Source organism: Plasmodium cynomolgi, chromosome 12 (genome assembly GCF_000321355.1).
Source record: "Plasmodium cynomolgi strain B DNA, chromosome 12, whole genome shotgun sequence".
Taxonomy (NCBI): Eukaryota; Apicomplexa; class Aconoidasida; order Haemosporida; family Plasmodiidae; genus Plasmodium; species Plasmodium cynomolgi.
This window is the reverse complement of record NC_020405.1, coordinates 1,792,967-1,819,952: the sequence shown is the minus strand read 5'-3', so window position 1 is coordinate 1,819,952 and position 26,986 is coordinate 1,792,967. Positions and strand designations below refer to the sequence as shown.

The following is a 26,986-nucleotide window of genomic DNA, read 5'->3' as shown; positions in this document are numbered from 1 at the left end:
CAAAAAAAAAAAAAAAAAAAAATATGCATATGTATATAACATGTACATCGCGAGCCAGCACCTTGCAAACGCACGTACACTTAAACATATGCACGTACGCAATCGCGCGTGAAGCCCTCACCCAAGTGAGGAACCTTTATGGATGAAAGCACAGAAAGCACAGCACAGCTGCCCCCTGCCAAGGAATGAAAAGGGAACACGAGTGCATGCCTTTGGGGGAGGGATTATTAACCTTTTGGAACATTGTTAGCCGTGCGCCTTTGGCAAATAGCGATTTGTTCTCAACTGTGGCTGCGTTCGAAATTGCGCCTTTTGGCGTAGACGTGGATAGGTACCAACACACACGAACGTGTTAACCCCCCATCAACCCAACACCGTGGTGACCATACGGACGTACCATTGCTCCAAGCCTGCGTGCCCTCCAGCGCGACGCACACAAAAATAGAATCCGAAGGATGAAGGAGATAAAACAAGCAGACGTGAAACTCTTCCTGGAGACGTACTACACGGATAACAGCTTGAGTGACGACCTGAAGGATGTCTTCGATTATGTGGAGAGAAATAAACACAAAGGAAATTTTCACAAATTATTTGAAGATTATTTGGAGGAATACAACAAAAAATTGTTCAAAAATGAAAACTTTTTAAAGGACAACATAATATACGACTATGAGTACGTAAAGCAGTACAACAGCGAGCTGTCGGAAAAGGCAGGAATAAATTGCAACAATAAATATCATTGCTACGTCAAGTCAGTTAACAGCATCGATGAGAATTACCAATTTTTAGGACTAGATACAAGTGTCATATCTGAAAATATAAACAAAAAATTATCCTTATTTTTGGAGCTCTTTTTGATGTACTCCAAAAAAGTCAACTTAAATATTGACGTGAGTCCCATACTAAATATGAATGAAGAAGAATGCTATATTTTCGGACGCATTTATACAGACAGCGAAATTAACATAAGTGAATCGAACATCATTTTGGAGGGCGATTTAAATTTGAATAACGGAGACAAGGCGCAACTGCTAAATTTAAATCATATAAAAAATATATGTTGTTTTTTGGGGCAAATTTTAGCCATCAAGGGAAAGAAAGAAATAAACCAGTACAGTATCAAATATTACGTGAGCAATATTTACGCTGGATTGCCTACTCATTTAAATATAAAATTGGAGAACACCGCATTTTTGTTAAAACATTTTAATGGCAACGAAATTGAAGAGGATAACAAATGTGAAGAAGAAAAAAGCGACCAGAATAAAGTCCTACAATTGTACAATGATGATAATATACACATAATGGTTTGCAATGGGTACGTATACGCAGACAATGAATACAGTGATAATTTGGACAATTTTTTAAAAATCGTGAACGAAAAATTACCACATGTTGTTTTAATTTTTGGACCCTTCCTATACATTCGTAATTTCAGTGAGACAATTCAAAAAATAGGAGATATCAACGTCATTTATGAAAATATTTTTAAAAAAATTATCAAGTTGGCAAAAAGTGAGCTCCTAGAAAAAACACATTTTTTTATTATCCCATCGATATATGATTCGGTTAATGTGTACCCTCTGCCGCAGCCTCCCTTTTTTTACGAAAATAGTTATGCCAACTTATCGAATGTTCACTTTTTATCAAACCCATCTTATATTTATATAAACGAATTAAAGATTGCCTTAACATCATGCGATGTCATTTATAACTTGAGTAAAAATTTATTGTGCAGACCAAGTGAAATGAAGGCGTTTTACTTGTTCGAGCAGATATTAAGGCAACTTTCTTTCTTCCCATCCTACCCCTCCGAATTTAACATTGAAATAACCAAGTTTAAAAATTTACTGTTCCATCCGAACAGGCTGCCAGATATGTTCCTCTTCCCTTCCTACACAAAAGAAAAGTCCTACGTTAAGGAGATACATAAGAAATTGTTTATCTGTCCATACTCCATCGATCTCAGCAACGCGCAGCCGTGTAATTTCTTTTCGAACATTTATATCCATCCACCGGCGGAGTCCCAGGAGTTGTCAAAAAGGGTCATCCTGGAAAATGTCTTCATCCGCAACAATAAGGTGACACAGAACGAGTGACACGGAGGGAGTAGCCTATAGGAAGTGCCCCTATTGAGATACAGACGGGATGCACAAATGATTTAGGCGGGCCCCCAGTAGGGGTGCCTTTACCAAATGGATCACAACTCCCTTATTTTGGGGGGAAAAAAGGGGGGAAGCCGATCAGGGCAGAGTTCATATATTTTATTTTTTTTTACTTCCCCACGTTTTTTTTGCCTTAACAAGAGCGTTTACAACCATGCGCAGAAATATGTACACGACACATTGTGCAAAGTACATCCTGTAAAATATAAACGTGGGGCTTCACATTTTGTATCCAAAACTCGTTAGGCTCCTTTTTCCCGAACCTTAAGTCACCATTGTTACGCTTTTTAAAACTCCCCACCCCAATGGCGCTTATGCTTTATAGTGTTTTTTTTAACTGCCCCTTGGCATAGCACGCTATCAAATTTACGTAAATATAAAAATGCATATTATGTTCTTTTATAGTAGTATGTTGCTTTTTTTTTTTTTTTCCAACCCCTCTTTAATTTTTCCCATTCCGTTTTTCCTTCTCTACCATTTTAAACGCGAACACAATATTTGAACGAAACGTGTCGGTTCGTATCTCCCAATTTAAGGATACTTCAAATTGGAGCAAAGCTGCAAGATGTTAAAATGAACAATTAACAAAAAAGTGTTGCAAAAAAAAGAGGGCATAAAGGAGGGCATAAAGGAAGGCATAAAGAAAGGCCTTTTTTTTTATTCCTGTGCGCTTCCATTTTTTCACGAGTTGAGAGTACCCCCTTCCCTGGACATTCGCCGTTTCGTCCATTCGTTCCATATCTTCTCCAATTTTTGAATTCAAAAGTAGAAGAAGAGGATGCAAAGAAGGGGAAAAATGTGGAAAGAATGAAGTGAAGAAAAATACCAAGTACGTTACATAAGAAAAAATGATGTAAATAAAAGGAGCCGAAATGAATTAATTGTAGCCAATTTTTTTTTCTTCTTTTTTTTGAAAAAATTCAGTAATGTTTTCCTTTATCTTTGCAAAACGATAGATTTTAATTTACTATAACGAAGGTTAACGCAACAGGGGGGTCTCGGAAAAAAAAATGCAGTCCTGTGGAGTCACATTCATTAAACTCAGATTCAGCACCACAGTTGCGCAGTAAGAGGTCACTGGCATTTTGGTCCTCACCCAATGAACGCAAACCGATAAGCGCATTTTCATCTCTCATGTATTACGCATTGCAGGGGGATAAGTTAGTACGTCACTCGTAACATAAGCAGGAGCGCGCATACACATGTACCCCCGCATCTGGCAGCTGCGTGCAAGGCGATAAAACTGTGTACCTACCTATGCAAATAAAATCCCCTAGAGGAAAAAAAACAGCAGCAAAGTTCACATATAATTCTACACACAAACACCGACCCCTGTGTCACTCTATTCAATTCCCATTCACGAAGCAACGAATAATGAATAATAGACACAACCAAGATGAATACAGCTTGAGGAGAAGTATCAACAACACACTGCGTAACAAATCGAATTTACTTAAAAATGGGGTGAGCAATAGTAAACAGAGTGCCTTAAAAAAATTTGTCCCAAATATTGACAATTTAAAAAATGAAAATAAAATAAAAACGGAACAAGTCGACAAATTAGATGATAGCTTAAATGACAAAAGTATTCAAGAGTTAATAAAGAAAACGATTAACTTTGATTTACAAAATGAAAAAAAAAAAAATGATAATAATTTTAATGGCAACAAAATTAATAAAGCTTTTCCTCCCCATGGAATAGAAAAAAAGATAAGCAGTAACAATTTAAATTTACTAAATTTGGAATACTTAAAGGCAAAGAATGATGATCATGTTATGGAATCTCCTCAAAAGAAAAAAACGTCCATAGATATTTACGAATTAAACAACATAAGTAAAAATATCTTCTACAATAAGAAGACTACCTCCTCCGATGCTCACTTTTTGCCACTAACCTTGCCATTTTTTACAAGTAATGAGAAGCAAAAAAAAATTCGAAAACTGTTCCTCAATAAGGAACGGTTCTTTTTCTACATCCAGCTGCCCAATATGCTACCCGCTCTTCTTCGAAACGAGGAACAAAATGAAAATAAAGACAACGTAACAAACGAGCAAGGGCGGCAACAGACGGGTTGCAAGACGGAAGAAAAGGAAAAAATGGAAATAAAAAAGGGAAAAAAAATAATCCAGAAAACGAACAACAGCGCATACGAACTCAGCAATGTAAACATACTACCCAATGGTAAATTTGCAAAGCTAATTATTTACAAAAATAAAAAAATTAAAATGAAAATTAACGATATCGTGTTTGATGTGGATGAAGGATCGGAGTGCACTTTTTCGCAAGAAATCGCTTGCTACATAAAGGAAAACTCGGAATTTATTTTTCTCGGAAACTGTGACAATAAACTTGTTGCAACTCCGAATATTGAAAGGATTATAAATAAAAAGTGACTCTTCTTTTTTTTTTTTTTTTGGGTGTGCGGGGTTTTCCCCCATTTTGCGCTGCATTTTTCGTAAGGCTTTTACTTCGCAAACAAGGTTATACACCATTTGTGTCACTTCGGGTGAAAGATCCCTTCTTAGCAGTGCCTTTCATGAGTATTTATTTTCAAGGCGGGGGTTCCCGTTTTTTTTTTTTTTTTTGTTTTGTCACAATTCGTCTCACGATGAAAAAGTAATATACATCAAATGGCTAAAAATGTGTTCATCAGAACCTACCCTACCGTACGCATATGTACGTATATGTGAGTAAATATGCACACATGTTCGCTTTCCCTTTTTTGGCGTGTTTATTTAGCTACCCTCTGTACTAAACCCCGTGGCGGGAAAATGAGGCCACTTTACACCGCACACAAAAAAAAAACACGTAAGAGAAAATAGTTAAAATCCCGCGAATGATTCAAGCCGTATAAGGCAATATGTGCCGTTGCCATGCTAGCCATTTTTGCCTTTTCCGCTTTATACATCCCTTTCGTTCGCCCCAATGGCGCAAGGAGGTATAAACACACAGTAAACATACTTCCGCACAGGTACCTAGTGCTTCCCGCATGTTCGCGCTGTGCGTACTTAAATTAAAAAAAAAAAAAAAAAAAAAAAGGTGAACCATTCAAAGCAATTTTTAGGAGGTTTTTTTACTAAACATTTCTAACCCAAAAGTAGAAAAAATTTATCTCCCAATTATTTTAAACAAATTCGCAAAATGAAAATTACTGCGATGTGATCTTCATCTCGCTAGTGACACAATGTTTTATTATGTTTATTCAATTTATCCTTTTGCGTGCATATGGCACAATCACAGCAATAGTTTTTTTTCAGTTTTGCACCCCGCAAATAGTAAACCCGTTTATACAAGAATGTACATAAAATGTAAAGCAATATAATCATTCTCACTAAATGTACAAATAAAAAAAAAAAAATAAGGTGCCCTATTTTATAATTGCCATGCACTGAAGGTATACGGATAGTTACTTAATTTAAAAAGGAAGAAATTTTCAGCAGCAAGTGTTTTCAAAGAAATAAAATGTATATATATATTCATAAGAAGAAGAAGAAGAAGAAGAAAAAAAAAAAAATTTGACAAATTACAAACCCTCATTTGAAACACTCCTTTTCACTCACTCATTTGTGCTGAGCGTTATGTGAGCAGATTTCACTTAAAAGCGCATTTGTCAAGAGGGCCATGATTACAATAAATCTGGAATGTTTTGGCATCCCATAGATTAAATCATCGCCGCTCCATTGTATTTTTATCATTTAAAAAATATTTTATTTCTACCAAATTTTTTGTTTGAGCGTTTTTTTATTCATATTTATTTTCCCCTCTTTTTTTTTTTTTTTTAGCACATACCCATTTCGACAATTTTTTTTATTTTTAGCGTATTCACATTTCAATGGCACTTCAGAGACGATATTTTAGAGCATTTTTTTTTGTAGCATTGTTGTGTGCGAAGGTCACACAATTATCACACGCCCCTGTGCCTACGGACCCACATGCGCACACATGCATTCTTGCAGACATGTAAGTATACCTGTACACACGTTTGCGTACGCCTATTTATACACATACATATGAGTGATAGCGTGAGGGAAGCGTGCCACTTCTACACACGCACAATCAAATGCGAAATGTGATTATTCTTTAAAATGAATAGGGATGGAGTAACTAATGGAGGAGGAGTTGACGAAAGAATTAATAATATGAAACATTTGTTTTGTAACAACCCTCAAGAAATTAAAAAAGTAAATGAAATTATTGAGGAGACGGATAAAGTTTTGTACGATTTTGCCGTGAACGATGAGGAGTACTACAAATATACTTCCCTGGACCAGGAGTCCCACTTGTATTTTAAAAAAGTTAACAACGTAGACGTAGGAAAACTGACCCTTGTCTTCCACGACGCCACCAAGGTATGGAGCAAGCAAATTTGCAAAGACTATATGCACCGAACAAATCTTATATAAAATTTTTGAGTGTCACGAGACGTGCCACCAGCTCGTGTCGCCACAAAATGCTCCACGCAGATTTGAATAACAAAGGCATAACTGAAATTTCTCCCCATGCAGCTCGAAAGGTTAATAGAATTAATATGGGACGAAAATGGAGCCAAAAAATTTGACCCGTATTTTATAGAAGGTTAGGGGAAAACAAATCTGCACATTGGAATGCCCATTCGCGCTGTGCAACTTTTTATTTTGTTTGCATGACCTTATTTATTTATTTTTTTTTTTTTCTTCATTTGCGTAAATTTGAACCTCATCCTCCCCCCCGCTTTAAAATGCACACCAAACTAGGCAAAATCCTGCGCGTGTATAATAAAGACCTAATCCTACTGCAACAGAGCTATAGGGGCACACTAGGAAACGAGGGAAGATACTTTTACATTCTTGTGCACAAAAAAAAAGTAAGGAAAAGAGTTTTTTCTTCATGCAGTTTTTCCCAGCCGTGTTGGTGCGCATGAGCAGCAGTGCGTCAACGCAGCGAAAGATGTATACACCGGAAATTTGGCGCCAAAATTGTATACCCAAATGTGTGCCCTCCTACATGTATGCCTCTCGTACCTGCGTTGCTCCAACCCGTACCCCCGCAGATAGACAATGACACCTACCTAATTTCGTGCGCCTCGGTAAACGTTGACGATCAAAAGAAAAATCAAAGCACGTTCACAAACCCGTTAGTCAGTAGTGCCAACACCCTTTCACTGGACATCGAATGTGACGAACAAATTAAAAACGCCTCGTTACGAAAAATGTTTGTTAATGTGTCTGGATATTATATAAAGAGGGAAGAGGACCACCTGAATTTTACCTACATATCTTCGGTAAGTTGTGAAAAGAGTAATACACGTTCGCCCTTTTTGGAAACAAATTGCGCTTCTCCATTTTACATATCATGAACGAATGTGCATACCGTAGTGTGTGCCCGCGTTGACAAAAATGAGATAGCATTATAACCTTCGCGTTGGTTTGTCTTGCCCTCTTCATTTGCCCCCCACATGACCACAACCCCTTTCCCCAGATCGAACTTGACACGTCCTCTTTGATTCCGCAATTTATCATACGCAAAGTTAAGGCAAGTAAAATGACCCAACTGCAAACATTAAAAAATTACCTCTGAGAATTAAGCTTGTAAAAATAAATTGCATATGTGTAGTATATGTTACATCTGTATGATAGCTAAATTAACATCGTAATTTTCCCTCCATTTTTTTTTTTTTTTTTCTTATTCATTTTTAATTCCCTTTTGTAATTGCAACGTGATAAATTTTTTTTTTTTTTATTTTTTAACATTGTGTAAGCAACCGACTCTTACTTTCATCGAATTGAGATGAGACATGCACCTTTGTTTATGGGCATAGGTGTATGTTTCGCGTCGAGGAAACTCCAGTGTGTGATATTCATGTGTGCATATAATATGAACGAAAAAATTTTTTGGTCATTCACGGAATGGTACAAATTCGATTCATAACTGTAAAACAGCATGTTTCAACAAAGTAAAATTAACAAACTGAAAAATTTTGCAACGAACGCTTTGGATCAGCGCTCAAGCGAGGGAGAAAAAAGGAAAGCGCAAAATGCGCGAAATATGTGTGCAAATCACTGCTGCCCCTTTTTTTTGGCCTCTTCATTCTCAGATATGGTGGAGGCCGCTTTTGCATGTAGAGACAATTCTCCTCCCATTGCACGCGTTGTGAAACACGCCCCAACACACGTTGCATTTCGTTTTTGTTGACTGGCGTGGCTTCTTGGTCGGGAATATCATCCACATTTGCGATAAAAAAAAATGGGGCTTCAAAAAAGTCTTCTGATACTTTCCATTTCGCACTAGCGAACATTGTCGGGAAAAATATAGTCACTCATAAAATCGGCATCGCTGTTTGGCAAAGACATGTGGTTAACCGGATTTATGCTGTACATCTTTTTTTTGCATTTGTCAAATTTTAGGCTAAAATAATTCTGAAGAGGAAGGGAAGAGAACAAACAGGAAAAGCGTTACTGGTTAAATAGAAAAAATGGGGGGGTGCGAGGACACAGACATGGGAATATCGCCGTCAAGTACGCGTATAAAGCAGCACGAAAAAGAGCTCTTATGTGCGTTTTGCAATGCTCTCCAGCAAGCACCCACATGAAGAGGCATACGCTCACATGTGTACTCATTCATTTGGCATTACGTCAAAAAGTAAATTCTTAAAGTACATGCTTGGGACTATTAAAAGGGCGAGCCACGTATACTGCGTTAACGTTTTCTTGTTTTTTTTTACAATCATTTTGGCGTGTAGGGGGGCTATCAAAGTAGTATATGTTATCTTTCTTGCAGCTACACGGTGCCCAGGGTTCCTCTAATTTTGCGCGTTCTTTCTACTGGCCTTTCGAAATATCAAAGGGGGGTGGTGGTACTGGTTGTTGGAGGCAGATCTCTTGAAGTTGCAAAAGTGTCCACTGCTGCACATACCTGTGCGAGTGTACTTAACGCATGTGCGCGTACAGTGGGGATAATTGACCACAAAATTAAACACGCTGCTTCAAAAAATAGGCTACATAACTTTTTGCACAGACTGAGAGGAAAATGACCAGAGAATGGAAACACAGAATGCAATTGTTCGTTATGTACATGTATATAATGGCGTGTTAGTAAAAATAAAATAAAAAAAATTATGTATACCTTAAATAGTTTGACACGTATTCTGGCAAAAAACTGCCACTTTTGAAATTACGAATTTGAAATTTCGTACCCTTCTGTGGCTATATGTTGGAACGTGCACAGCCTCTTTTTTTTTTTTTTTTTTTTTTCTATCCCCCCTTGCCTGTCACTTGGACTGTGCACAAAATGGGGTGAAGTGTGAACCGAAAAGGAGAAATCGAAAAGGGAAAAATGAATGGTAATAATTAGCAAAATGTGAAGATAACGTTGTGCGATGCAACGCGGAATGCCTGTACAAAAAAACAAGAGGCAAGTGAATGCAAAGAACTGCTTCGGTTACATTTTTTAAAACATATCCTATGCCAAATGATCCCTCTTCGTCTGTGCATCCAGGGCATTCGTAAAATTTAAGCAAACGCGTGAGCAAATGTCGACGGGCACAAATTGGCGCAAACGTGCGCGCGTATATTGGAGCATCCCCTTTTTGTAAGTTAAATTGACAAATTTTGTACCGTTGCGTGCTGACTTGCTCCATTTAAGTGGTATTTTTTTCGGTTGGCCATTTTTCGTTGACCGCTTTTTGGTTAACCGTCGCTGTTGTCGCTGTTGTCGCTGCTGTTGAGTGGTCCCTCATTGCCATCCTGTCTGGGTCCATTGCTCGTTGATAGCCCCTGCGGGGCTGCCAACACCCATCACCCCAAGCACAAATGGAAGTAAAATAACAAAACATGAATTACCCAGAGGACACTTCGCACATGACCAAATGGATCTTCAAAAGCAAAAAAGAGGTAGACGAAATATGCCTAAAAAAGTACAACGATTTTAAGGAGAAATTTAAAGATCACAATGTGAGCATCCCGAAATATGCCGAAATTGAAAAAACGAAGCTTTACTTCTGTTACCAACTGACGCACTTTTGCGAAATAAAAAGACTCAAGCCACAAATAGTGGAATGCGCAATTGTGCTGTACAACAGATTTTACTTAAAAGAAATTATATTGGAATATGACCCACGTATTTTAATTTTCACGTGCATAATATTAGCTATAAAGTTGGAAGGATATGGACGATTATACAAAATGAACGATTTTTTTAACGACATTGACATTAATTTGGACAAAGTACTTGAACATGAAAATGTCGTTTGTTCATCGCTAGATTTTGAAATCAATTTTTTGTACACAAAAGAAAGTATCTATTACTTAAAAAGTAAGTTTTTAAATTATATAAATAAATATATAAACAAAGATAACGAAATACAAAATTCATTTGAAAATATTTGCAATCAAATTTACGTCAACACAGTACAGGACTGCTTAAAAATTATCGAAAGTTTTGCCATTACATTTACTTATACACCTGCACAAATAGCATTGTACTGCTTTGTAAATAATATAAAAATTAATTTCAACATAGTTAATGCTGATAAGTTTATTCTAGAATTTATTACCAACAATAATCAAATTCTTTTTCAAAAATTGAAAAACAAAATTGATGAGCTCCATGTAAGGTATAAGGACCACCTCGATTTGAGGAACACCTTTGACGATGAGAACACAACTAGACAGATCGGAGAAACATTGGACATGTGTATTGATATTTACGAAATTTTAAAAAAAAAAGTAGCAAAAAATCGAAGAAGAAAAAGTTAAACAGCGAAGATTATGCGCGAAGTGAGGCCGCCAAAAGGGTTGATACGAAGTAGATACGTCAAAAGGGGGAAGCAAAAAAAGGGGGAAAAAAAAGGGAAAAAAAGGGAAAAAAAAGGGGAAAAAAAAAACGTACACATAGCAAAGTGGTCATCTACGAAACACACATTTGGAGAGGATCCTCCCGCCTTCCGAGAATGATGATCTTACATTGCAACGCTATAATTCGCCTGATGAGCCTCTTTTTTGCGAGTAATGGGAAAATTCGTGCCTAGTCCGTGCCTGCATTTCTTCTTAATTACGGAGGGTATGCTGTTCCATTTTTGCTGAAATGTGTGTGTCCATATGCAACAGTACGGGAAAGCACAGGGCAGCAGTGCAGCAGAGATGCACAGACCAGTGCGACGCTTTGACTCAGTTGCAAGGGGGACCCCTGGAAAGGTACAGAGCTTCGCACATCCAAGTGACATAATCCCATTTGTAAAAGGGAACGCTTTCATGTTTTCCTTTTCTTTTAAATACTGCATATTTGCAAAGTCCAGTCAGTTCCTTTTCTTCATTTTTAGTTTCATACCTGTGGGCATTTCCGTGCCTTCATTTTGCTAAGTTTCGCGTGCACCGTGGCCACATTTCGTTGCTACATTTTTTTGTTCAATTTTTAAGAAAAAGACAAAAAATGGGAAAAGACGCGCGGAAAAAATGGGAGAAAAATGAGAAAAAATAGACCCAAGTGCAGTGAAAAGGGCACATAAAAACAACGCTGCAACGAGTGGAGCCGTTCCACTTAACATTTTCTTGCTGTTCCACTTAACAGTTTCTTGCCGTTCCACCATTTCTGTCTCTTCCCCATTCGGCAGTCTCGCCGAGGCTGCCCAGCGCGGAACTCCTACTCATTAATGTACGAAAACGGCGCAACCAAAAAATTTGATCTGTATTTCATTTTAACGTTTAAAAATCTTAAAATAAACGTGTTGCTGTGGAAAAATTCGTTTAGGTCTTTTATACTTTTGCTGTTCGAGTAAAATGTAATGCAGTAAAATCTACCAAAATGAAATGTACCTACCTTGGGCTTCTTAATGCAGAAGGCGAATTTTCTCCAACCCAAATCGTTGATGTTGATTATATTGCCATTGTATTTGTTTACTATAAAGTGGAAGTTTTTCATTAAATTCTTCACGTCGTCCTTTTTTATGTGTTTGTTTAGGGCAATGTAAGATTCGTACAAAACCATTTTTTTTTTATTCCTTTTTTCGTCATCGTAGTATGCGCTTATTTGTAGCCCCTACTGTGTACTTCTCTGGGGGACAACCGGGAGGTAATTAAGCATGCACACAGGCTTGGAAAGGTGGGAAGGTACGTATACACGTATGTGCTTCGGTATGTTTGTACGTTTGTGCCTCGGTATGTTTGTACGTATGTGCGTGCGAGTGGCCACTAGGTACATTTCGCCGCGCATCACTGTGATCACCTTCCACGTGGGGTCATGTCACATATTTCATTTCACTTTATCCGCAAGTTGTGCGTGCGTAAAATTAAAGAGCTATTGCTTATGCGTGAACTTAAATATAACGTACCCGTTTGAAAGGCGAAGTTAAATTTTCCACGTTCGGGCGAATGGAACGAAGGAAGTGTGGATGTACAAAGGAAATATAAAAGATATCAAATCGTTTAGCCAACAAGAGGAAGCAGTGTAACAAAATTGGAGCAGAAGAAGTTAAGAAGTACGCATCGGAAATGCATACGTCACAAAAATAAAAGATTAATTACATCTAAATCGAAGCATAAAAAAATAAGCTTTGCAGAACATAGTCATAACCAATGTAGAGGAAAAAAAAAAAAAAAAGCTATACATAAATACCTATCAAAATTTAAAAAATAAAAACTAAAAAATGAAAAATAAAATTACAGAATTTTTCACGTGCACATTTTTCCTATCTTATGTAGGATAGGGGGGAAAAAAAAAAAAGTAAACAAAATCACTAAGTAATCCCCTCAAATGGTGAAAAAAAGAAATCGTGCAATTTAACCAAACAGGTGATCCAGTTAGTTCATTTTGAATCTACTGACTTTTGTAATCCCCACAATTATTTTTTTTTTTTTTTTTTTTTGCTACTTTATAACAAAAAGAGGCAAATTGGGAGATAAGCAAAAAAAACCACGTGTAGTGTTACGTCCTTAGCTTTATCTTTACTTTGTATCCGAGGAAGACTACGAAAAAAAAAAGGGGCAAAACATTTGCATAAAAATGGGGTAATTTATTTTACTTCTTTTACCTGTATGCGCAACATTTTTTACATTAGGAGTAAAATATGCAGCCCAAGTGTGCATGGAGCCGTAGAGTCATATGCAGATTCTGCGAAGAGCACACATAGATATCATTACGTGGAAGGGCTGCAAAGTCACTTCTTCGATGTTGATCAGCTGCTTTATGAAATATTCTGCACTGACATATTTTGTCTTCTTATTTTCGCACACAAAGTCAATCAAATTGCGGATTTTTCCATGTGGCCATTGCAAATTTAGCTATAAAGGAAAGCACCGAAAGGGGTAGAAAAGGTTGTCATTACAGTTGAATGGACATGGGGAGTATGCGGATAGATGTAACAATTTAAAAGGCTTATTTTTCAAACAGGATAGAACTCGCTTCCTTTCCTACCTCTGTTAAGATTCTTTTTAAGCTGTTCGCATCAATGGACGATAGCGAATTCCATGGGATTCCATACACTTCTTCGAACAGGGACTGTGCGTTGAAGTGGAACAGGTGGCGAATGTTTAAGTAGGGAGGGGTGCATTTTCGTGGGCAAAGGTGTGAGCTCATTGCGCAAATGTAATGATGGTTTCCAAGGATGATGCACATAATTTATCCCGATGCGCAATTTTTTTTTTTTTTTTTGTCCAATTTTTGATCAAATTTGCTCTGCTTACCTGAACGGCGTTAATATCCAACAGTTCAACCAAAATTTGCTTGACTATAATAATGAGGACAAAAAACTCTTCCTGGTTTAGGCCATTTTTGTTGTTCCTGTCGAACACTTCCAGGAATTCCTACAAGGGGGAGGCATGAAAAAAAAAAAAGGAATGTGATGGCCAATTCTCACAAATGGGGGAAGGAGGATGGGATAACAGACGGTATAGCTGTTCGCGCCATAATTCATGCAGCAACCCATGCTATGCTGTGTTGTGCTATATTATACTGAGCACAGCAAGAGCACCCATTTTTATTTCATCTTGGCGCCCCGATCGAAACTCCCAACTTTAAAGCTTATATTGTTTCGCTCCCAATTGGCAGCGTTACCTTAATGTCGCTCTCCGAAGTCAGATTAATTCCTTGCGATTTTAAAAATTTAAGAATTTTCGCGGAGTCTATAATTCCCCTGTTCTCTTCATCCAAGCCAACCCATATGCTAAACATTTTCTCCTGTATATTTGACGGCACTGTGGTTGATTTAATGAGGAGCTGCCTCCAGAAAACTTCGCCACCCTCTTTCAGGGCATGTAACGTGGACTACAAATGGGGGGAGGGAAAAAAAAATACAGCGCATAAACGTTAGCAAGCACAGGGAAGCAAAATAGGAAGGGTAAAAAAACGCAGCAGTTGCGATAAAAAAAAAAAAAAAAAAAAACAAATCTACAAATGGATGTAGCACATCAACAAAAACGCAGCGCATGAGAGGGGCACCTTTATTTTTATGGCGTCAATAAATTCCGATATTCTCTTTATGTTGTCCGATCTTTCGAATTCCCACACCTGCCGCAGAAAGGGGGAATAAACAAATTATGTCATGTTGTGTGTGCGTGCATTTTGTGTCTATCTTGTATCCATTTTGTTTCCATCTTGTTTCCATCCTTTGTCCACCTCGCGTCGACTGAGTGCCCACCGTCTCTTAACTCGCGTACCTTCTCCAGCAGCTTCGTATCAATTAAATACCCCGTTTTGCTAATCATAATGTTGTAATAAATGATATACTTGAGAATAATCAAGAAGAGGAAGATGCACACGCATATTGCCAAGCTCCCATAACTGTACAGTTGGAACCACGTTATGTTGTCAACTCGTAGCAAAAATATCCAACAGGAGAGGATGATTAGAAAGCAGAAGCATAGGGTCTAACGGGTGGTAATAAAAAATTGGAAATGCACATCGGATGGGTAATACAGGCATGTAGAAAAGCACTAAATTGTGCGCAAATAACTGCGCAATATTTTCACTCGTGAATAATATCACCACTCCCCTTAATTTCAAACTTCTCAACATGTGAATCTCTGCTACGCAAGATGGCACTTGCACTCTCGCCGTGTCCTTACTTGAAAGATAAAGTTAATTAGGCGGGGGCCGTTTCCCCAAAAAATAAACAGCTGCTCATGCTTGTTGGGGAACGTAGTTTTGTACAGAAAGTAGTTTATTGCTGAGGGATACACAGACTGAACATTCGAAAAAAAAAAAAAAGGGAAAAAGGCGCATAATGGAAAATGTATTACTATAAGATGTGATTCATTAAATTTACATACGCCCATATATATTTGTGTCAGGGGTGTGTGTGTGGTGCGCGTTTTCCCTTTTCACCTGCTGCTTCAACAATTTGTAGTATGGAGTGATGTCCTTTTTGCTCTGCTCGCACGTTTCGATGTGATATCTGTTTAGTAGGTACTTCGAAATGTCCCTTGGCAGTAACTTTCTGTCTATTTTGTACAGCTGCAAAATGGAAAATTAGGGTTGTTTCCCGCTGTGTGCATAGGCGTCGCGGCGAAGGACCACTCGCAGCAGTCGCCATGCGCTGTATATATATATATATACACACACATACGTACTTACGTACATTTAGGTGCATATTATTTTGCGCGCTTGAGGCGCGATCTTCACTTTTCTCTTACGTAGAGGAACATCAGGAGCAAGCCCACGATGCAAATGAGGGAGAGGAAGTTCAGAAAAATAACCTCCGCCTTCAGTCGTATGTTAAAAAAGGGCCTACACGAGAGGGGGACAAAATGGGTTACAAGTAGAACGAAAAGGGAACAAAATGTGTTGGAAGTAAAGTGATAAGGAACCAAACGCGAAAGTCACGCTATCTCCAGCTAACACACTCGTTGTGCATTTTCCATCGTGGCCGATTCTGCCATTTCAACAATTCTGTACCTTAGAGAAATGCACGCGAACACCAGAAATAGGATTACGGCGTTGGGTATTTTTATTAACTTGACGTTGTACTTCAATAAGCAAGCTCTCATGTACTCATAGTAGTAATATCCGTTCGGGTCTAATCCTGGAATGCTTATCGCATCGACATTTTCGGAAAAATCGTATCTGCAAGGGGGAGGTGGGAGAAATGGCCCTAATGTTAAAAAGAGTGCGTAACGAAAGGGGGGAATTCGCCGCGTCTTAGCCGCGCCCTTTCCGAAACCTACCGATGCGCTAAATACTTAGAATTTCTTGCATATCTTAAGAAAAAGAAGAAATTCCTGAAGCACCCCCTCCGGGCCTCTTTCATTTCCTTGACTATGTTCGAAATGTCGCAATTGTCTGCTTCGGAAAACCATTTTAATATTCGCCTCGTCACAAAATGTATGTTAATTATAAATAGGGAGTAGCTGCGAAAAGGGAGGAACAAAAAAAAGGAATATTTTCCATGAACTGAAGCAGTAATAATGCCTGGAAAAGAGGGGAACCATATGAGCACTCTCACACAGTTACTTATGTCCTCCAAGTTGAACTGACGCAACAATGGAGAGACGGAACAATGGAGGGACGGAACAACGGAACGGCTTGACAACGTTGGGACGACACTCCCATGTGCGGGGCCCCCTCTTCCCTATTTGATCATAAATTACCATATGAGAAAATTCATCGAGATGAAAAGTATCTTCTCAAATATGGTTTCCAGCAGGGGTTCCACATTGTGCAAAACTTCGTCAACATTTCTTTGTCGCGGTAGAATCTAAAAAGAAGGGGGTGCAAAAAAGAAGCATTACCAGTCGAGCACACACCTCGGTTATACATTTTCGCACATGATAAGAACTATGATGAGGACATACAACCATATGTGTGGGTATAAGCCACATGTGAGCATTTTCTATTTGCCCCAAGTGTCCCACTTACATCGTTGAAAATGATTTCGTCCAGCGCCTCCGCCACGTTCGACTGCAGAATCCCCCATATGGTGAGGTTAATTATGGTAATTAACGAAATCTGCCTAAAAGCGGTATTTAGTAGGTCCTTCCTGAATTGGTCTTTGGAATTTCGAACCCTCTTTTCTATGTAGTAGACTATATTCTGTATAAGTAGGCTAAAAAATAGGGTAAATAATATGATAAAGAGAAAGGCACAATTTTTTTTATGCTCATAATTGTATAACATCTTCTTGGCTTCTTCATCAACACTGCAAAATTCTGGACCAAAGGATTCATAGTTACAATTTTTTACAATCAGCTTTTCATGCTCGAATTTTTCATGGATGTTTGATTTTATTCCTAGCAAATTTTTCATATATTTTACCAAGTCGTTTACTTCAAAAAATTCTTTAATTTTGTTTCTTCTCAAATGTGTGTTGAATTTTTCTGCTGCATCCTTTTGCGGGAACATATAAAAAGGTTCCTCTGCATAATTTTTTTTTTTCTTCATTATCTTTAGACATTGGTGACCCCATTTTGTTATTTCCCTCCACGTTGTTCGTTCCGTAGTTTGTATCTCCACTCTGGTGTGCAACTTGGTCGTTTTCATTTTTTATCTTGGCTGCATCTGCATAATTGTTCTGCTCACCAGGCGGTACACCCGAAGACCTGCTTTGCGATTCACTGGAGCTGAAGTAACTCTTCAACGATTGCACCTTTTTCAAAAATTCCACACTCTGCAGGACGTTGCTCAGTTGGGCATTATCAGCATGTTTGACTTTTCCCTCCTTCTGTTCCTTCTCAATATTTTTCGTGTTATCTACATGGTCGTGTTTGTTTATGAATTTTTCTGCTGGACCGCTTACTGTTGTCTGAAGGGGAGGTGCTTCCTGTATTTCTCCCTTTTTTCTTCCCTTTTCATTCTTCATTTGTTCGGCAGCATGCGTTTGTTGATTCATATCTGCAGGGTTGTCTTCTTTTCTCTGGGCAGCCCCATCCTGATATGTTTCACCTGCACTGTTCGTGTCATTTTTACCTTTCGTACCATGTCCTTTTTCTCCAGGAGGGGCTCCATTCTGTTGAGTGTCTTTTTGGGAATTCCTATTCGTTTCAGCAAAATTGTCCGCTTTTGCAGCCTTGTATAATTTTCTGAACTTCTTTTCTTCTCTCCGTTTTTTCTTTATCCTTTGGTCTAAGTTGGACTGAAAATATAACAACTTTTTCAGGTTCCCGATATCAAAAAATTCATTGTTGTCTTCCCCCAGCAATCGGCTCCTCGATTCGCGATCGCAGGCATCCCTTTGCCTTATACTTTCATTTTTGTTGCTGTAGATATGGTCAAAGTTTTCTTCTTTTAAAATGAATAGAGGATACGTGGCGGAAATCTGCAAGGCAAAAGCGGGGGGAGAAAAATCGAACAGATGAAATAAACATGTAGCATGTAGAAAGTAACATCGTGCGAATAACGTTTCCGCGAAAGGGAGTAGCACACGGGGGCGTCTCTCCTTATATGCTCAATTGGAGTCAGAACAAATAACTCTATGTGGTATGACTTCCTACGCGCAGATGTCGCTCAAGTTTTCCATGCAGAGGGGAGAAACCTCCATTGGAAAAAAGACTGGCAGTTCGTAGGCGCATATAGAGGCATGCATGCGCAAACGCCCGAACATGATTGAGCGTTGTTCAAAGGGGCTACGATAAAAATAGTTTTTTTCCCCTTCTCTTCTCTTCTTTTTTTTTTTTTCTCTCCTCGCTTTCTTTTTTTTTCTCCCCTCGCTTTTTTTTTTCCCTTTTTTTTCATTTCTAACGAACACATAACAAAATTAGGAGGTGGAGCTTTAACATGTTCTGGGTCCTGCCACAAAAGGGGAGAAAAAGGAAAAGGGTGATAAAATGAGCATCTATTTTATGCATTAAATTTGTACTGTAGAAGATTCACTTTGGAAGCTATGCTCTGCTATCGTTCACGCATTCTGCTCTATCTCACTGTATTGTCATTTTATTTTTCATATGGTCTATTTCGCTGATCTAACCTTAAAAATGAATTTGTCTTGTAATTGTAAATGCAGTTACCATTTATTGTCTACCTTGCAATATTGTAACAATTTTCATGTTTTTTTTTTTTTTTTTCCTACAAACTTGCTAAAAAGGTGAACTATAGCTTAATAACAATTCAGCAAAATGATGCTACGAAGTAATAACGTGGTTGCATCAATGGAAGGAGCAATTCTGTCTTTTTAAATGCACGTGGCCACACTAGTGAAACATCTTCTAGCTATTTGCATTTCCGGCATGACGGAATGGCGTTTCTCTATTTTGCTGCAGTTATGAATGTTTTGCATGTATAGTATGACACACTTTTTCCCAATTTGACACAATTTTTTTTTTTTATCTATTATGCATGTTTCTATTTTTTCCAGCTGCCTTTCTTTTGTACACATTCGAATTTTTTTATCCCAAGGAGGAAGGTGTGAAAAAGGGTGTAAAAAAAAAAAAAAAAAAAAAACGGTAAAAATTGGACTACCTTTTCGGAAATTACCTGCTATATATACACGTACACATAGCTAACATATCGTTATTAATCGCTTTACAATTTTTTTTTTCCTTTCGAAGAGGAATTTCTAAATTTTAATTACTCCCATTGGGTAGCAATTGCAGTCTGTAAAACTATTTGGGAGGCAGTGCAATGGCAGACACAAGCGGAAATTTTTCGCAACAGCAGTAAATTTAGCCATTCAAAACGTATGACAGTATTAACTGGCAATCTCATTTAGCATTGCCACACCATGTTGCCAAATGGGAAAAACAGACAATCGCCACAAATAAAAATATGATACACATTTGTACGTAAAAAATATGCCCTGTTATTTTTAACCGATCGCACACTTCCAGGCAGAAGAAGATGTAGGCAAGGGGGTGCACAATGACAAGTTGTATGGCCAATGTAAAAAAAAAAGAAAAAAAAAAAAATCAGAGAAAGATAAGGTAAATAATAAGTAACACATAATTCCTTTTTTATACACAAAATAACGATGTAGCAGTTTTGCTAATAACAACGATTAGTGCGCCACTGAGTGATCTTAACAATTTTACAAAAATGAACATGGTGCCATTTTGATTGTCTTATCATATTTGTTCAGAGTTTCGCTGCAGCATGTTCGTTATTTTTATTGTCACACACTCGCTGGTTCGGGCTGATAAAATTTGCTCCATTTTTTGAGGGCCCAATTAAGTTTTTCCTGGCGCGCCGCGTTACACAATGATTACAGGATGGTAACATGTTGATTGCGCTTTGCGCGCGGTTTTCTTCAAATGTAGGACGAGATAAATGGCTAACCCAGCGGACAACTCTTTCCGTGCACTCATGTTTACAAAAGCGTGTCACGAAAAAATGCATATTCCATATTTTCCCCATTTGATACATTTTCGGGAATTTTTTTTTACTTTTTCTTTGATCATTTCGCCGCACCATCACCTTTTACTCCCACCTTCTCAACATAACATTGGAAAGAACCGAAAATTGGGAAGCACGACGGGGGTCAACATATCGTGTTCTCCCATTCTCCGTAATACTTAATTTGCTTTTTTCATTTTGTGTTATTTTTATGTGCGCAGCTTTTGTTGAAGTTTTCACTTGTCGTTGCCGTATGTTGTTGGGCACGGCAAGGAATTTTACTATACTAAAAAAAAAAAAAAAAAATTAATTAATTAAAGCTGATAGGAGGAAACTACCGGAAGGACGGGGGAAATGCATGCTGTGTATGTATACATGTGTGCACATCATTTTGAGGCAAATGTGGGACTCGCGTGGCTGGCAATGCGCCACGGGCATGTGGGAGGGGCTCGCCCCTTTCACTGATCAGTGTATAAAAAAAAAACCAAAAGAAATAGGGCAAGAAAAACGGCAAATTGTAGCAGCAAAATAAAGTAGCAAAATAAAACCGCGAAGGCGAATTGATTAACACAAAAAATATAGTGAGACGCATATTACTACACATTTACCCTACGATGCGTCTTTTTTTTTTTTTGAGTGAAGGACACCTACACCAAGTGATTTGCGCGAACAGTTGGAAAAACGCCATGCATAGGACAGATTCACACATCGCACGATGGGGTTGAACAGGTAGTAGGCACTAACCTGACGTATGTGCGTGTTTCCTTCCCCCCTAAACATTATCAAACACGCCATTTTTTGTATTTTCCTCTATTTCTGTTAACTTTTTCGTAAAAAGTTCAACCATCATTGATATCTGCTCGTTGATATTGTCATACGTCTTTTGGTGATGATAAAATCGTAGCAATTTAAACGCTTCTGCATTATTATAATATTTTTTTGTTAGGGGGTCAAAATATTTGCCCTCCAAATTGGTGATTGCACATAGGTTATTTTTATTTCTCACTCCTTCCAGATATTCCTTACAATTGTTATAATTGCTGTACACATTTAGCTCGTTCGAATCGGTGACAATATATATTTGTCTCTCCTCCCTGTCCGTTTTAATTTGTTTTCTCTTTTTTATTACCCTTGTAACATTATCATCTACCGTTTTGCTATTATCCTTTGTGTGCGTTCCAAAATTTATTTCATCATTTTCGTTTAAATATTCTATGTGTAAATCTTCGCACTGATCCAGATTATCCAGGTTTTCCAAATTGTGCAACTGGATCGGTTGCATAGGTTTTGACTTCTCCATTTTTGTTTTGCTATCCGCATCACCATCGTTTTCGCTTTCTTTTGACACCTGATCATTTTCACTTTTTTTTCTTTTTATGTTCCCATCGCTCACATCATCAGGCACTTCTTCCCCATTGAGCGCGCTATTTTCATCCTTAACAATTGCGCCTCCTACTCGGAATGCTGAATCAACTTGGTCCACATCCCTATTACTTTCTACAACACCATTGTCGTAGTTTACGCAATTTTGCGCCATGCTTGTATTACTATAGGGGGGGTTTAGGAAACTTCCAGTTAGAGTGCCATTGGCCATTTGTGCTGGGTCTTGCACATAATATGAATCGAGTTCATATTTCAAATTTTCGCTCGATGGAAATGTTTTATCCTTCGAATAGGAATAACTAATAAAAACATTTTTCGGTCTATGATAAATAGTTCTCTTATTTTCAATATATTTTTTTTTCTCTTCTTCCCAGGCTTGTAACTGTAACAGGGATTGCAAATTGTACTGCTCGGTTATTTTTGCTTCTTCTAATCGTTCCTCCCTTGTCATTTCTCTTTGCATACTTTTTTGTTTTTTTTTATTTTCGTAAATTTTTTTAAAACGATTTTCCTTTTTAATTCTTCTCAATTCGGAGAGCTTTTGTATTTGCTCCGTTTTCTGTCTTGTTGTGTCTCTAGTGGATCTATTCAACACCATACAGGAGCTGTCAACTTTTTTTTGTTTCTTCACCAACCCTTCCATTTTTAGCGCCTCTGCCGCTTCTTCCTGACCCTCTCCCTTTTTTTTCTTTCCTGATTTGTGTTCCACACCGTGGAGAGGAGCCCCATATTTCCCACCAAGCACTTTGCTCCCGTAATGCTTCGCCTTCTTCATTAGCTTATGCCTTAATGCACGATTATGCGTTTGTTTTTTTAATTTTTCTAAATAGGAAAACATTTTTTTCTTTTTCCGTTTTACCTCTTCATCATCTAGTTCCCTTTCATTTCTCTCAGCTTCTTCTTCGTCATCATCATCCACCTCATCCTCATCATCGTCAAAATCGGAATCAGTTACATCTATGTATTCTTCTTCCCCTTCCGAATTTACGTACTCCTCATCTACTTCTTCTTCCTCCCAAATGCTATCATTCCAGAATTTTTCATCTTTTTCTAAGTCTTCCCCAATGAGTTTTTTCAGGTTTTTTCCTCTGTTCTTTCGCTTAGGCATTTCAAGTGCTATGCCGTAATTTTTCAGTTCGTAGTCTTCGTCCTCTTCCTCCTCTTCGTTCTCTTCATCTTCTTCGTCTTCTTCCTCCTCTTCGTTTTCTTCCTCCTCTTCGCCCTCTTCTTTTTCTTCGTCTTCTTCTCCGTCTTCCACGTCATCCTCGTCCCCCTCTTCACCGTCTTCTTCCTCTTCCGCGTCTACCACGTCTTCTTCACCTTCTGCTTCTGCCAGCTCCTCCTCCTCCACACTGTCGATGAAGCTTTCGTCCGACTCGCCTCCTACATCTTGCTCTTTTTTTCTTCTCTTACTTCCACCGGATTTTTTCGTCCTCATTTGTTAGCGCGTATATCTAGTTTGTCACTGTAATTTTTTTTTTTTTCTCTCTGAGGGTCTAGAAACTTCCCTTAATTCATACAAAATTTTATTTCTTATTACCATGCCTCTAAACAAATTTGTGTAATTTAAAAAAAATGAGCCCTCTTTTTTTTGTTAAACTCTGAATGTCAGTTCGTTTACTCCTTAATTGATTCATTCCTGGATACCTGTTCCTATGCATATGTTTCTTGTTCACCTTAATCATATAATAGTTTAACTTACTGTTCATTTTTATGTTCCCTATATGGCACACGTACATATGCGAACAAATGTGTTTTCGCTTTAAGTTATGGAAGAATTGTATAAGTGTGGATTAGTTGACTATTACTTTCATGGTGTAGCAATTTTTTTTTTTTTCTTTTCCTTCTTTTGTTTTCTCTCTTAAAATGTTTTTTTTTTTTTTCCTTTTGCTCAGAATGAACAATAAAATAGCCTTACATTGGCAATTTTTTTCTCGGCTTTTTTTTTTTTTATTGCCAATTATGATCTATTATTTCGGTACCCTTTTGAAATATCCCTCTGCGCGTCCTATGTGTGTTCGTCGTTTTTGTGCGCTCGTTCGTCAATTTATTATTCAAAAAAACAGTTTTATATTTTTTCCTCTCTTTGCTAATCTTTTTCTTATTTTTCCTAGCTTTTCATTTTTTATTTTTTTTTGCATTTCCCTTTCTAATGTACGCCTGCTGTGCTTCCCCCCCTTCCCCTATCCTGTGACACCACAAAGGTTAGCCAATAAAGCAGTGAACTGAACGCAAGCGGGGCACATAAAAAAGAAATGGGAACAACGTTGCAAAAAAGAAGAAGTGTTATACCAAGAGGGGAACAAAGCGTAAAAAAAAAGAAGCACTTCCGAATTATGCCCAAGTCGCAAGTTAATAAAATTAGGAGTATATAACTGTCAGTGCTGAAAGAGAAAAAAGTAGGGTTCAGCGAGGAATGAAAAGAAATCGAGGACATTTGTTTTTTCCGTAGGGGTTGTCACGCCCCTTTTGGTGAACTCCCATTTTAACATCTACAGTTTGTCCTATACATTGGAAAAGAAGAAAAAGTTACATATGTATATTATTATAACATCAGAGGTATACTGCGTATGCGTATTTATCTGCACCCTTCCCCGCACATGTGTACATTATGAGAATTGCAAATGTGCAAAGAAGTGGAAAGACCTACGTAGAATTAGTAATAGCCCGTCTATGCAGAGGCAAAGGAGCCGCCGCGGAATATCCCCTCACTGCTTTGCTTCGTAAAAATGGGAAGAGAAACTACTCCATTACGCGTCACCAACAAAGCGCATCGATAGGAAGCGAAAAAGAAGAGGGGACGTCATGCGCGGAGCACGAAAAAGATATAAAGGATGCCGCCTTACGCACTGTGAGTCGAAGCCTATCTGAAAAGACAAAGCAGCAAACAAACCTGTATAGCCACATTGACACGTGCGAAGAAGTGAGAGAAAAACGAATCAGGGAAAGCTTAAAAAAATACAACTTATTTAATGTTTATCTTGACAAAATAAAAAAAATACCAGGACAAAATAAAAAAAAACAAAAAATCATCAACATAAATAGCGTCAAACATTACGATGAATATGTTCACATGTTTGACATAGATTCGTTGCTAATTTATGCGAACAACAAATTCAAGATATTTAAAAAGAAAAGGAAATTTTCTGGGAACAAGGATTTTTTCGCGCACTTCCTAAAAATATTTATACAGCTGAACGTCATTTTAAATGATTTTTTTTCACATCAAGGTGAAATAAACTGTGGCGAGTATTTTACAAACACATTTAAGACGTACTTGCAAAATATTCCACCTGTCAAACGTGTAACAAAAAAAAAAGAGAAGTATGATCAAACTTTTTTTTTAAAAATTTTGCAACTAGTTAAGATTTTTAATCAAATCAAATTTTTTAAGACTTTAAAAAGGGGAACTACTTCACATTTGGAACACATTTTGGCCTTCCCCCTTGAGAAGGGAAAAGGGAACATTCGCAAAGAGGAGGAGCAAAAATTTTTTCCAAATGTAGACCATCATAAATTGTTCTACGAATATATGACCAGCAACTATGATGAGGACACTGATAAAGAAAAATTTGATGACCAAAATGATATCAACTTCGTGAACAGCTTAAACATATTTGGCGACAAATTAGAGGAAATAACGGGTGTAGACGATGCAGAGAGTTTTTATTTTCACAAAAAGGGGTCCATCAGAAAAGGATCAGAATATCCAGAGGGGAAAGAAAATGTGGACTACTCCCCACACTGCATAAATGAAGACCTGCGCAATTTGCCCACATCGAGCATTTCCCCCTTCAATTATCCCCATGTGGGTATAAATGCTCCGCACGGTGAGATAATAGCGACAAACAAATTTAATTTCCCCGGTGACGAAGAAGTGCATGACGAGCTGAACAACCATAGGAGCTTCGACTACGTGAGCTTTGCTAAGACGTTTATCCATTTATTAAAAAATTTAATAAAACACCTACATGACGATGGGTTGGTCAGGTTATATATTCACTGCTCCAACATGTTCGATACCGAATGGGATGATAACGAAGTGTTGTCATTCTACACAGAAATGTACAAACGGATTCATAAGATGAAAAATATTTCAAACAAAAACATAGCGTACATTTTAAGCGCATGCAATAACTATTGTTTAAAGGAGGAAAATACGCTCCTCTTAAAAAAACTAAAAAGAGACATTCTGTCGAATAGTACGTATGGAAAGGCCGGCACAAAAAGTTACTTAAATATATATAACATCACTCCATCCCATTTGGAGAATATTATTTACACATTTTCAAAACATAGGTTTAGAGAAAAAAATTTGTTCGCACTTTTCAGCGAAATTGTAAAGGAAAAGTTCCACGGGTTCTCTTGCATAACTACGATAAATATTTTAAACAGCTACACCATCTTGAATTACGAATCATTAGTGTTTGATTTTCTTTATGCAAAAATAAAGAGCTTTGATTTCTTATCATTTACGGTGTGTAGGGGGAAAAATGTGATAAAGCTGATGAATACACTGTTGCTGATTGAGCGTCGCAACTGCAGATCGGTTGGTGGCGCAGAGAAAGTGACGTTTGCCACAAGAAAAGACGGCACTGTCAAGCGCAGTGCTTCATTAACCGATGAGGGAGTTTACACAACGCTCATGTCGGCGCTGCTATACGAGCTGAAAACGTTTAAGGGGAGGGGCACCCACGATAGCAATGTAAGTGGGGGAAGCAGCGGAGGTGATCGGAGCGACCAGAGAGACCGAAGCAGTAATGATGCCCATCGCACGCGAGCCCCCACAGGAGAGCACGTCATTCGCAGCATTTACAAAAAACTGCTGAGGCTGCAAATAATTGGCGTGCAAAACAAATCGGATCTGATGTTTCTAAAAAGAATACTCAAGAGGACGTACGGCAAGCTGGACGTGGACCAGTTGGACGATTTTTTTGTCTTTTCATTCATTAACTTGAATTTGAACAAAATTAATTTTCATAAGTTAGTTTTTACATTACTAACGTATAATAATTTAATCGAGGGGGAGAGACTCTTAAACAATTATACACAAACAAAAACAAAGTTTATCTAATGAATGGCATGGCTGGTTTTTTCACCTCGCCCGTTTATGTTACATATCTGTACATGCATATCCACGCACACCTATGCGCACATGAAGGCGCATTCGAAGTGAACATAAAAAACACGCATGTTTGTAATGACAAAC

At 37.9% G+C, this 26,986-nt stretch overlaps 9 protein-coding genes across 9 annotated transcripts; 5 read left to right on the top strand and 4 right to left on the bottom strand.

The window, feature by feature from the left end:
• Positions 1-455: 455 nt before the first annotated feature.
• Positions 456-2,099, top strand: PCYB_125170 (DNA polymerase alpha subunit; the record flags this gene model as incomplete). The annotated part of the gene is made up of 2 exons (XM_004223850.1): positions 456-1,568; positions 1,593-2,099. The coding sequence occupies 2 exons, from the start codon at positions 456-458 to the stop codon at positions 2,097-2,099; spliced, it is 1,620 nt and encodes a 539-aa protein (XP_004223898.1).
• A 1,440-nt stretch (positions 2,100-3,539) lies between these two features.
• Positions 3,540-4,559, top strand: PCYB_125160 (hypothetical protein; the record flags this gene model as incomplete). The annotated part of the gene is made up of 1 exon (XM_004223849.1): positions 3,540-4,559. One exon carries the CDS (start codon positions 3,540-3,542, stop codon positions 4,557-4,559), a length of 1,020 nt encoding a protein of 339 aa, XP_004223897.1.
• Positions 4,560-6,251: 1,692 nt separating this feature from the next.
• On the top strand, positions 6,252-7,882 carry PCYB_125150 (hypothetical protein; the record flags this gene model as incomplete). The annotated part of the gene is made up of 5 exons (XM_004223848.1): positions 6,252-6,515; positions 6,672-6,741; positions 6,900-7,009; positions 7,196-7,426; positions 7,624-7,882. 5 exons carry the CDS (start codon positions 6,252-6,254, stop codon positions 7,720-7,722), a joined length of 774 nt encoding a protein of 257 aa, XP_004223896.1. The 3' UTR covers positions 7,723-7,882.
• Positions 7,883-8,236: 354 nt separating this feature from the next.
• Positions 8,237-9,307, bottom strand: PCYB_125140 (hypothetical protein; the record flags this gene model as incomplete). Its single annotated transcript, XM_004223847.1, has 2 exons — positions 8,237-8,561; positions 8,777-9,307. A coding segment is annotated over one exon (324 nt), but the record flags the coding sequence as incomplete, so codon positions are not given.
• Positions 9,308-9,974: 667 nt separating this feature from the next.
• PCYB_125130 (cyclin homologue) lies at positions 9,975-10,898 on the top strand (the record flags this gene model as incomplete). The annotated part of the gene is made up of 2 exons (XM_004223846.1): positions 9,975-10,260; positions 10,291-10,898. The coding sequence occupies 2 exons, from the start codon at positions 9,975-9,977 to the stop codon at positions 10,896-10,898; spliced, it is 894 nt and encodes a 297-aa protein (XP_004223894.1).
• An 883-nt stretch (positions 10,899-11,781) lies between these two features.
• On the bottom strand, positions 11,782-12,126 carry PCYB_125120 (hypothetical protein; the record flags this gene model as incomplete). The annotated part of the gene is made up of 2 exons (XM_004223845.1): positions 11,782-11,954; positions 11,997-12,126. The coding sequence occupies 2 exons, from the start codon at positions 12,124-12,126 to the stop codon at positions 11,782-11,784; spliced, it is 303 nt and encodes a 100-aa protein (XP_004223893.1).
• A 1,109-nt stretch (positions 12,127-13,235) lies between these two features.
• PCYB_125110 (hypothetical protein) lies at positions 13,236-18,998 on the bottom strand (the record flags this gene model as incomplete). The annotated part of the gene is made up of 16 exons (XM_004223844.1): positions 13,236-13,418; positions 13,552-13,635; positions 13,821-13,940; positions 14,191-14,400; positions 14,575-14,643; positions 14,793-15,002; positions 15,201-15,317; positions 15,460-15,588; positions 15,768-15,861; positions 16,030-16,197; positions 16,299-16,481; positions 16,722-16,828; positions 16,990-17,457; positions 17,555-18,385; positions 18,813-18,855; positions 18,988-18,998. The coding sequence occupies 16 exons, from the start codon at positions 18,996-18,998 to the stop codon at positions 13,236-13,238; spliced, it is 3,027 nt and encodes a 1,008-aa protein (XP_004223892.1).
• Positions 18,999-21,166: 2,168 nt separating this feature from the next.
• Positions 21,167-23,215, bottom strand: PCYB_125100 (YL1 nuclear protein; the record flags this gene model as incomplete). The annotated part of the gene is made up of 2 exons (XM_004223843.1): positions 21,167-22,060; positions 22,088-23,215. The coding sequence occupies 2 exons, from the start codon at positions 23,213-23,215 to the stop codon at positions 21,167-21,169; spliced, it is 2,022 nt and encodes a 673-aa protein (XP_004223891.1).
• A 1,173-nt stretch (positions 23,216-24,388) lies between these two features.
• Positions 24,389-26,851, top strand: PCYB_125090 (hypothetical protein; the record flags this gene model as incomplete). The annotated part of the gene is made up of 2 exons (XM_004223842.1): positions 24,389-24,500; positions 25,008-26,851. 2 exons carry the CDS (start codon positions 24,389-24,391, stop codon positions 26,849-26,851), a joined length of 1,956 nt encoding a protein of 651 aa, XP_004223890.1.
• Positions 26,852-26,986: the final 135 nt, after the last annotated feature.